This window comes from Netta rufina (assembly GCF_964035555.1).
Source record: "Netta rufina genome assembly, chromosome: 8".
Taxonomy (NCBI): Eukaryota; Metazoa; Chordata; class Aves; order Anseriformes; family Anatidae; genus Netta; species Netta rufina.
Genome location: NC_140131.1, coordinates 30,741,976 through 30,753,712, shown reverse-complemented (window position 1 = coordinate 30,753,712; position 11,737 = coordinate 30,741,976). Strand labels below are relative to the sequence as shown.

The window sequence follows — 11,737 nt, the reverse complement described above, 5'->3', positions numbered from 1 at the left end:
CTGGATAATTTTCCATTTTTAAGATTTTAACAGTTTTCAGAATGTTGTACTCTATGTACAGAACATCACCAAACTGGTAACAACAACTCAAAATCGTTGTAATTACGAGATCATGTATAGTTACATGTAAATAAAGTGTAGGAAATCATGCCTACGTTAAAATAAACCACTGTAGTAGCGCATGCAAACAGGAGAACAAAAATCTTATATAAGATTTATAGGTAGGATAGGCAAACCTGTCTCTTTTGGAGCAGAAATAATGTCCAAAACGCTTGCAGCTGTTGATTCTGTCAGAGAGCTACTCTTTCCAGAGCCTTCTTGTTTACCACCAAAAGGTAATGAAGCACGTTCTGGGAGACAACAATGATCAAAACGTTTATCACTGGATATTGCTTCATAGCATCATAGTAGATTGCAGAAATCCACGGCCACAATGTTTTTTACCATTTTTTTTTTTCCTAAAGAAGTCACCATTGTGTTGTCTTAACAAATACTTTAAATTGATTTTATAACCACATTTATTTCTGATAGCCTTTAGAAAGATTTAATTCTGTTCCTCTTACAAAGAAAAACACTTTATCAAGCACTAACAAGCAAGCTTTTAGGCAAGACTAGCTTGTTTGAATTGAAGAGCTATATGCACCATAATCTAATTCATCTATGCATCCACTTAAATGCATTTTATTCACCCATCCAAGAATAAAATTCCACTAACCAGTTGCAGACATATCTACTTGTTCTTTTGTATTCTTGCTGTTGTTTGATTCCAAGAACAACACAGCTGCTTCTGAAGCTCTGTTTTCACTTGGAGCTATCAGAATACCCTGTTAATGTAAGTCAGAGTGAAAGTAAATGAGAACAAGAGAAAAGACTCCAAAAAAAAAAAAAAAAAGTAGCTTATAGAAATGTGTTTCAGAATGCTGTAGCATTTAACACAAGGTAAGATGGCACAGGTGGCACTGCATCAGCACAAGAGAATTCACTCACTTCCTTTACAGCAACAAATGACTTCCTCTGCTGCTGTGGCTCCCTCTCCCCTCCTGATAATGCAACTCTGACTGTAATGGCAGCTTCTTCAGACTGAGATGTGCTCAGAAGTGGTTGCAACGAAACATCAAATATCTTTTCATAGTATGTTATGAGTAACTCCACTATCCGTGCCTGATATGGGTAATCCACAAGTGACGACAAGGACACTGTAGCATCCGTTTGACGTGGCCTGATCAGAGTTGGGCCAAATATTATGCCAAGATTGCTGGCTGACATTTTATTTTCATCAGACTGTTCTGTAACCCTGCATAAGGAGAGAGGAAAAGAACAACCAAGAGTAAGAGGGGGTTTCACTACTTCAGAATTATTTTAGGTATTAATTCTAAGTTACGTCTAAGGAGGTTAAAAGACAAAAATACCAAAGGTGGGTTTGGGTGGCAGGCAGAATCAAAGATGACAGCACTTAACAGCAACTTGGACTAAGCCCTTTCAGTGTGTTTTTTATGTCTAATTTAGTGCTATTTGTGACCATCTGGAATTTTGAATAAATGAGGCAGGAGGGTAGGCAAGGGTATGTGCAAACAGATGGAGAAATACAGGTTAGAATCTAGTAACGTGACAACTCAAAGACCTCAACCCAACATCACTACACATATGGCATGCTTAGGCAAACTATAAAGTCTCTATGCTATTTCTGAAGCACTTAGTGAGAGTAATTGATGAATACAAATACAAATCTGTCTTTTTCCATGGGATCTCTTAAAAGGTCAGAATGTGCCTGATTTCATTAAATTCTCTTCTGGCATAAGGTTATGTAATGTAGGACCTAATAATATAACTGCAGCACAATCTAAACAACATGTAACTATTTCTGTGAATAAACAGTGACAAATGACAACAAATCCTGCAACTTCTTCCTCTACTGGCATCCAGAAGGGTAGTCGTTTCCTAGTATACACCATCTAGCATGCAGCTCCATTTTCAATAGCAATTTACATTTAAAGTATTTTCTCACCTGTGAAGGTGTCCAATAAGGTACTGAAGAGTGTTATAGTTTGGTACAGGCAGCTGTTTCAGAAGGTCTTTAATTTTAATGATGATCCTATTCAGTTCAATACAGATTGACTGCCTTTTCTTTGATTTGGGACTAGCTTGTTTAGCATCCAGTTCCTCATTAACACTCTGGCTTTCCTTTGCAAGTCCAATGAACTCATTGTAAAGCCGAAACAAAATCAAGGGTTCTGGAAGCTGAATAAATAAGAACATTTCAGAAACTTCTCATGCCTGAATTTTACCTTGTTTCCTTCCTGTTTTTCTTCAGTTTTGTCTGGTCTAGTGTATTTTCTTAGATGATGTTTTATCTTTGTTTATTAGCTCAAACAACAAGTTCTCAAAAACAAACCTCAATAACAGTAAAAGACTCCCTCCTAAACTTTTTTTCCATAAATTATTTGCTAGCACTTTACTGCAAGAGCTTTGGCATTGAGCATTTATTCTTATATATAGGTATTTCCATAACATGATTGCTCAGAGAGAAGCTGTTATACTGCAGATGCATGAAACAAACATTTGTGATAACGAAACACAGCATTCTTTCCTCCATCCTTTGATAGTATACTACATGTGGTATCCAGTTTAGTCCATATTCTATTTTTTATTGGATTTTAGGGCATAGAGCATTTTAAATCACGATTCAAATATTCTCTTGGTGTAACAGTAGTGTATTACAAAGTGAATGTTAAGAAAAAAAATCACAGAAAAAGACAAAAAACTCAAACCTAACCTGGCTACTTGTCTAGCTCCAGTTTAGATAAAAGCAAAAAGCAGAAAAACTAGTTAAAATAATTAGTGTAAGTAACTTTTTTTAGGATTTAACTCAGGATTCTGTCTAAAAATGTCTGCAGGTTTCTAGAAGTATTTCAACATTTAAAATGGACAGGTCTACTTAAAAAAAAACCAACACAGATCATTTACAAAAGTAATTAGACCAGAAGAAAAACAAGTTAGCTATTTTTAGTTATAAGCCGTATTCAAAACACAGCACAGTGCCTCAAACTATCACACTATGATGTATATAGGACAGGACCACGAAGCTAAGGAATGCTTATCTCAGTGTTAACTTTGTTTTTGAGTGACTCAGTAATCACACTGGGCAACATCCCAGCCTCATCTTTTTCAGTTACATACTGAAGTCCTGTTGCAAAATCAATCCTAAAGCTTTAAATCTCCATTTTGTAAGGAAAAGATGGACAATCCTTTCATGATGAGCACATCATTATGACAATTATGAGTGCTTGATCGAATCATTGTTAGCATATATTAACAGCAGTATTTTAGCATGTCTGCATATTGAGGCAAGAATATGAGAATATGGCAGTGCTTTAAAGTACAGGTATAACAGCCGAAACACTGTAACCAAAGGTTTTTAAAAGTTTAGCTTCACTACAAATGGATAAATAAAAGCTAGGTCTGTGTATGATACTGGTAGTTGAGACACTGTATCACATGAATTCTAGATTGGAGACACCGTATCACATGGAATCTAGATTGCAATACAAGCTGTCAGCCATCTCACATCTTTCCCTGCCCTTATCACAGCCTCCTTATGAAAATTAAAAAAGCTTACTGCAAATATACAAGGCATTCAAGTCACCTACATATGCTGCAGGATTGCTGAATTTTTTTTTTGTCTTGTACGATGAAATATACTATCCTACTTTGTTTTTTCTATTTGACCTCTCAAGTGCATACCTGGCGGAGATACAACTTGAGAACATTGCTGATATCATGTGCATAGAGTTCTGAAAGCTCAACCAAATCCTTTCCGTTTTCAAAAGCTTGACAAAGCTTTTCAACTCTTGATTTGGCTCCATTCACACGATAGATGCCCTGAAAAAAAAAAAAAAAAAAAAAAAGAGTAGCACAACTCTATTGTAATTCGAAATGCAAGTGCAAGTTTAAAATACAGACAAAACCCAGCAGTATAACATTTTCTTGAGAGCCTTGCGTTCACACGTAAGTTTTATAAACAAACTTAGGCATACCTTGACATTCAGTGCTCTGCTTTCAATTTCTGATGTGCACTTTTTGATGATGAAAGGAATGCCATCAGGAACATTTTTAGCAGCTTGGGCAAATTCCACTCCAAACAAGTGAAGCCTTCCATGAAGTTTTTTGTGCCCACATTGAATAGCTAAAGTCTCTAAACACTTTTTATGGCATGCAAGTGAACACTAAAAGAGGGAAAAAAAAGTACATGGTTTGACACGTTCTAACACTACAATAAATCTCTGATGTTTGTCACCCTATATATGAACAAAAAGGAAAATTCATTAGGTTCTGTGAGCCACAAAGTCCATACTTTTTAGATAGAAAAATATGAGCTCCCTAAACTCCCAACTTCACACGAATCCCAAGCAGCAATTTAAACTACTTTTCAACTTACCTCCTCACATTCAGCTCCATGGAACACCACTAAGCTGTCACATTCTCTGCATTTAGATGGAGCTCTCAGCTTCCGCAGTTTGTGTGTCTGTGCTGCTTTAGACATACTAGTGTTTCTGAAAGGTCCTGGAGAGTTTGCGGTTTCGGATGTCAGATCATTTAAACCTGGAGAGATTTTTTTTGTCTCAGTCATTGTAATATCAACTATTGGGATAGGCTTTTTTTTTTTTTTTTTTTAAAGTACAGTGCTGTAGAACATGGAGTTCTGTAGCAGAAGCTATCAAAGTAACCAAACCCATTTCAATGACAAGGAAGCAAAGCATTGTTACAGTTTATTTAACAGATTAACCATCAAATATTAATATATGGAAGTAGAATCAAATAGTTTTGCATAAAGTATTTCAGTTCTCTTCTATCAATGGCACGTGAAAACACTAGGATATTTAATTCCAGCTAACCTGCAGATCAGGCAAGTTTCTTTCTATTTACTTTAAAGTCCTGTACCGGGATATGAAAGATTACACTATAGTTCGGTCTAATCTTTCAGAAGTACTTCATAAGCATACGCTGCATATGCTAAGAATTAATACACACTCACAGCAGAACTCATAAAACAATGACTCCTCCCCAGTCACTAATTCTCAGTCTCCTATGATATCAAAATACTAGAGGATTCTACAACACAATAACTGGCGCTTTTCATAACTTTTTTTTTCCAAATTATCAACAGTTCTGTGAAACAAAAATTAAGATTTTAATCTGTAGAACATAAGAAAGTAATACATACAGTTAGAAAGCCCAGAAAGCTTCTTGAATGCTCAAATAGTGATTAGATACTATTCCAAGTGAAAGTTTGCATTAATTGGTATGTTGCCATGCTTTAAATCTAAATCTAAAGTAGTATTAACAACACGCTCGTTCATAGAAGGCAGAGTATATATTTAGGAAATAAGGACTAACTAAAGGATTTCCTAAATGCTCTAATGAACAGTGCCACAAATATAGCTGAACTAGTTTGCAGGTACTGCAGATATCCCTTAGAATTATTTCTGATAATCCAGTTATTCAGGCTTCAGTAACTGTGGCAATTTCATCTTTGTACAGTAAAAAATTCACATGAACGTTAGAAATGGTCCGTTCAGCACCACTTCATTAAAACGACTTGAACGTTATCTTTCAACATCAAGTGGAAAATACACTGTACTGAAAAACTACACTGTTGGTAACCACAGCACTGTACTTTTCTTGAGAGCATTAAAGAGAAAAAGACAAATTCCACAACAAAAAACATCTTTGGGGGAATTTTCAGGTGTGGAAACAACATTACCACAGTCTGAAGGAGATGGTGGTTCTCTTTCATCAAGATCATCTGCAGAAGACATAGTACCAGTAGAAGGTGTTCGTGGAAGTCTTCTTTTAAAATCCCCTGGAAGATGACCAAAAAAAAAAATCAGGAAGCTGAAAGCATCACTTCTGCCCTAAACTAATAAAGTTGTCTTCATTAATTTAAAACAGTCCAAAGAAAGGATTTAAAATTAGTACAGTAGTGAGTGTAATTATACCTGGGCTAGCAGATGGAGAATCCATAGATCGTGACTCACTGCTTCCTCCTGCACTTTCAGAATCACTGCACATTCCTCCACTCTGGTTTCCAACTGACCAAGATCTGAATGGTGGTGGCCCTCGTATTGCTTTTAGAAAGATAATCCAAAAGTTCCAAATGTAAAGGACAAAGTGACAGTCTCTTTATTGAAAAAAAGTAACTATGATTCTGAATAGGCAAATATTGCAAAAGTTATATGAACGTGCAGTGCAGTGGAAAAAACAGCATATATTTCTGTAAAAGCTTTGGGATGAAAGAAGTTAATTTTGAAAACTTGACACTTGTACTTTTGCAGAGAAGCAGAAATCAATGCAGTATTCACAAAAACACTTTTTAAGTTGCTAATGTCAATAGAAATAATTCAATATACTAAGCTAAACAGAACTTACTGTTTGAGTTACACCTTACCCTTCTTACTAGAAGAATCTAAGCTACACATACACGTACTTTTCCATTTCTCCTTATGCTTGAATGCATAATTGTTTTCAGGCTTCAAACTTTAAAATGCATTTTTTCCTTTCACTGCTAATTTTCTATCAGTGAGACATCAAGCACCTATTTTTTTCCTGATATTTTTATTTAGGGACTGAACTGCAGCCAAAATACAAAGCTGAAATAAAGTAACTACCTTGGATATCTGTGCTGCTGGATGATCTCTTTTCTCCAATCCTTTGCGAACGATGGTAAATTGGACTTCCCACATCATCTAACATCTGGGATGGAAAATCTCCTGAACACTGCGATAAGTTACCATGTGATGTATGGACACTGTTGGTTGATTGCTTATTAAAAACCCTTTGGAAAGAAGAAAGTAATTTGAATAGTGGATAAAAACAGAATTGAACAAAAGACAAAATTGTTCCCCTCCTCCCGCCCCCCCAATGCCAGAGGGCTAAAAATGCTTTATTTAATGAACACTGTTGTTCATTAATGTTCATGAACATGTATTTTTTACTTGTAATTACTAAAGCCCAAATTAAAAAAGGCCATTTATTTCTAATTAATGAAGTGCAATTTCTTTTTTTTTTTTTTTTTTTTCCTTTCATGTAAATCAGCTTTTCCACATCTCTGCAAGGTTTTATGACTTCTCTGGTAGATTTTGAAAATAACAGCAAATCTGTTTAGCTGAAGACCAGAAAAATTTAGTGGCTATTGCATCTACTCTCAATCCTTTCATATGAAAGATTCTCTGCTCAGCCATTACCCCTATTCATCTATAAACATATAGATGTTAAAATGTTACTAGATACTGCTGCACAACCAATACTCGCTTAAAAAAAAAAACAAAAAAAAACAGAAAATAGGTTGAAGCTACCAGCGATATTAAGTCCACTGTGAAATATTTGTTCTCAAGTTGAGGATAAAAAACAGTTAGCAGTCTAATGTGAAAGGCTGAAGCACTCTGTGGACAAAATGGCCTATTGGCCAAGCTTAGCTGTCAGGAAGTTGTTGCTTAATCAGTTTTACCCTGTGCAGCTGAAGGAAATAACAGACTTAAGAAACACTAAAACATGCATTTGTCCAAGCTACTATCCCTTAAATAAATGCAGACCTGAACAATACAAATGATCACTTCGAGTGCACGAAGAATCACAAGGCCATGTCAAAGAAAACAAGAGGGAAGTAGGGAGGAGAAAAAACAAGCTCCTATTAATCTTAAGCATTAAAGAGCTAGGAGACCATAAATAGAGTTTGAGATTTCATGCTCATCAGTTTCTTGGGGAGCTGCATGGTTAAATCCCGTAAGTCAAAGTTTATGAGCATGTCTAAATCAAGTCTTAAAAGGCAGGAAATTGACAGACAAGAACTTAGAATCTCAGCTTTAACTTTGAATTTCCTGGCTTTTGTTGGTACAAGTCTGACCCAAGCATTAGGTTTTTGTATTTAGTTCTCTTTTGAAAGACGATGACGACACTTTCCTGTACAACTGTGAAACATACAGACTGGAATGAGTATTCTGGTACTTTAGTGCCAAGATGACTATTTTATAACAAGTTAAAGGTGGAAAAAGCATTTGGCATACTGACACAAGATCTTTTTGTCTTGCTGTCTTTACTTCCACATTAGCAATACCTTTAATAGATTAACATTAAAAGCTGCTATTTCATACTGCTTGGAAAAAATAATTAGCTATATAACAAAGGGTCGTGTGGACTTGAACTTTTTTGTCACACAGCAAGAGACAGAAATCAAACAAAACTTCCTGCCAGAAGTTTTCCAAACCTAAACCATATACAAGAATGTACAGTAGCAAGGCCTGCAGAAGGAGAAAAGTACCTTCCCAGGCATTCTAAAACAAATTATCAGATATTACTGCCACACCACACTGGTAAACCTTAGAGTTCAAAATTTATTTTTCATATTAACTACTATCTACATTAAAGTAGTAACAAGTGAATTCTTAACATAGCAGTTGTCACTGTTTTAGCAAGCATTGTCATGTTTGAATGTGAAAATTACACATAATCAACCACCAAATTACGTGCCAAAGAAATAAAGAATGGTAAAATAAAACATGAAGATTCATTCAATGCTATTTTACTCCTCCGGAAGTTCTTACTGGTAAACACGTATGCCTTGCATTTAATTCTGAAACAAGCAAATGCCACAAGTAGTTTGGGACTCACCCATCAACCTGGGAACTATGGGTTTCAAAAGAACCTGATTCAATAGGAACGCCTTCCTTTGGCAAACTTTTCACAAACTCTGAATACTGCTGACCAGGGTCATAAAGTTTGGCACTCTCACAGAGGGACTGGCAGTTAACTGGAAGAGATACAACCTGAGCATGCTGCAGCTGGAACAGGTTAACTGTTGCCTGTTAGAAGGAGAAAAATTTGTACATGATTTACTAGGTATTTCAATTCACTATGCTCAACCCAAATTAGCATCATGACAGACAGTGATTTAAATAATAATACTAGAAAATGCTAGAAACTAGTAACACATGTAGGGATGGGTTTTGTGCAAGATTCCTGGAAGTCTACTGCAAATACTTCATACGAGGCAGTATTCCTCTTTTGCTCTCTGGGTTATCAAATACTTAAAGTACCAAAGGAAACTCCAGTGTTTTCCCACTTTGGGTTAAACAAGCAATGTTTATACAGCAAGGTTTGTTGCTACCAAAATGACAACTTTCATCCTCTGGGAATGTTAGCCAATGCTACAATGAAGTAGTTGGAATTCCAAACCCAAATCAGCTCTGTATCACCTTGAGACATTAAAAAGGACAAAATGCCTTGTCCCAACAAAACAGACTAACAGAACACTAAGTAAAATAAAGCTTCTACAATACTTTATCCAAGTCAGAGACAAGGGAAGGGGACACTTAATGGCTTCTGCTTCAGGTAGGGGGTTGCAGGAATAACTGCTACTGCTTTGCCCTGGTTTCAGCTAGGATAGAGTTAGTTTTCCTCCTAGTAGCTGGTATCATGCTGTGCTTTGGATTTAGGATGAGAATAATGCTGATAACACACTGATGTTTTAGTTGTTGCAGAGCATTACTTATACTAAAACAAGGACTTCTCAGCTTCTCATACTGCCCTGGCAGTAAAGAGCTACAGGTGCTCAAGGAGCTGGGACAGCTGACTCGAACTGGCCAGAGGGACATTCCATACCACATAGCATCATGCTAAAGAATTTATATGGGGTGGCTGGCTGGGGTGGGTGGGACCACTGCTTGGGGATGGGATAGGCGTCAGAGGGCAGTGAACAATTGTATAGCGTGTCACTTGCTTTGTATGTTCTAATATCATCATCATCATCTCCCTTCTTTTTCTTTCCTATTAAGCTGTCTTTATCTCAACCAACAAGCTTTTACCTTTCCCTCTGCCCCTGATTCTCTGTCCCATCCCACTGTGGATGGGGAGTGAGTGAATGGCCGTGTGGTGCTTAGCAGCCTGCTCGTTTAAACCACAACACATCTCCAACTTTTTCAAAATGGAAAAGATTTTTTGCCTTCACACCTTCCTTCTTCTTTGGCCTTTAACAAGCTGGTACCTGACCAGCTTGCACTAATGAGGCAGCATGCAGCCAGGTAAGGAATTCAAGCCTGCTCGTTCCATTATTTGTAAATGAGAAACACTTTCATCTTCCTTAACTGTCCATCAGAATTTCTAACTTACTTCATCAGCTAGCTAAAAGCTTGGGGCTTTTGATTTTCACAAGCAGATTTCAATTGCCAGTGGAATTTATCTTGCTAGTGTGTTAGTTGAAGATGAAGGTTAAAATGTCAATTAGTTGTTAAGAATTACTTTTCCTCAAACTGTTGATTTCAGAATAATTTGCAATCTAGAGAAACTTGCACTGACAGGTTTAGGCCTTCTACTAAGCTTACTGTGGTTTTATGTCCCCTCCCCTCCAATGACACAGCACTATCTGACTTCATCTCATCTAAATAAAAAAATTCATCTATTAGCAAAATGCAACACAGGTTTTGTACAAACAATATATATAGATATAACATTTTGACAATCTTTTGCTTATTTACACTCATTACATTTGTATATTAAATTAGTCACAGTAGATATTGCAGTAATCAGGAAAGTTTTTAAGGCTAGCAGACTCCATGGTGCAGTGCATTAACAAACACTTGAGCCAAATGTCTTTGCTAATGCACAAATGAAAATAACGGGAATGTGAGCTGTACTCAAAGTAACGAGATAGTACTACTAGAAAGATTTAACATGAATTCTGTAGTCAAGGTTCTTGCAGTGCAACAGCTCATCAAAAACATCTAAAAATTCAAGACGGGTATACCCGCATATTTTTTTTTTTTTATATTTAAAAATACCTCTTAATACAAAGAAGAACAACAAACATTGAAAGTTTTCCTTTTTCTACTGGCTTGCCCTCTGTCCTTTGAAAACTTCCTATTTTAAGCAGTTGATACTATCAACGCAGCTTTCTCTCAGTCTTAAGAACCTTTATATAGCTCTATTTAACAATTAGGCCAAGCTACTTTATTGCCTAAGCTATCTTAAAAAGCATACTTACAGCTTTAAGAGTAAGATCACACTGGAAAATAAGCTCCCGAAGCTGCATTAAGACATCACTTTTAAAGCTTTCCAAATCATTTCTTTTTTCTTCAATCTCTGCTATGCTTGCTTTATAGTGTTCATTGGCCTCTTCAGCCTATGGAAAAACACATGTATAAAGGGTTGATGGACAACAAACCTTGATACTAACAGGTGAGAAAGATACATACACATGACAAATTGTAACAGAAGATTCTCCTTTAGGATAGAAGCCTGAAAGCACAGCAAGATTAAAATGAAGAATTATGAACAGAACATTCACACAAATGCTCTCTCAATGGGAAAAAACAAGCAAAACCAGCTAAGACTTATCTTTAAAAGTAAGAAAAAAACCTTACTTTTTGAAGAGCCTCCTCCTCTAGCCTTCGTTTTTTTTCCAGTTGCTTGCTGAAATCTTTTACAAAGCTTCCACTTGAGCTAAGATGTTCCTCCTCAGCACGAGCGGTGCAGGATTTCGCCTTTTCATACTCATCTTGACGCTGTGTATATAGCGACTTGGCTTTTCTTAGAGCAGCTTCCAGCTCTTGCTGCAGAATGCAAAGAATAATTATTTCTTTTGCATTTTTTTTTTCATTTTCTGTTTGTTTAATGTGATGTTCAAAGTTATGTTATGCCCAGGTCGGTACTCCTCAGTTCAGACTACAAAAGTCATAGATGGATAACC

The 11,737-nt window shown here is 36.4% G+C and overlaps 1 protein-coding gene across 3 annotated transcripts in view; it reads right to left on the bottom strand.

Annotated features, from left to right (window-relative positions):
- Nucleotides 1–11,737, bottom strand: part of ARHGAP29 (Rho GTPase activating protein 29) — a 57,912-nt gene that overhangs the window by 2,127 nt on the left and 44,048 nt on the right. For 2 of the 3 annotated variants that reach the window (XM_084291425.1, XM_084291427.1), the window contains exons 11-23: nt 11,412–11,600; nt 11,033–11,170; nt 8,665–8,855; nt 6,666–6,832; nt 5,997–6,125; nt 5,762–5,860; nt 4,436–4,599; nt 4,035–4,223; nt 3,742–3,879; nt 2,006–2,238; nt 988–1,294; nt 716–824; nt 237–350 (exon numbers count right to left, since the gene is read on the bottom strand). In XM_084291425.1, coding sequence (XP_084147551.1) covers nt 237–350; nt 716–824; nt 988–1,294; nt 2,006–2,238; nt 3,742–3,879; nt 4,035–4,223; nt 4,436–4,599; nt 5,762–5,860; nt 5,997–6,125; nt 6,666–6,832; nt 8,665–8,855; nt 11,033–11,170; nt 11,412–11,600 — 2,167 coding nt within the window. The remainder of the gene's footprint in view (nt 1–236; nt 351–715; nt 825–987; nt 1,295–2,005; nt 2,239–3,741; nt 3,880–4,034; nt 4,224–4,435; nt 4,600–5,761; nt 5,861–5,996; nt 6,126–6,665; nt 6,833–8,664; nt 8,856–11,032; nt 11,171–11,411; nt 11,601–11,737) is intronic. The other variant, XM_084291426.1, reaches the window with a different exon arrangement.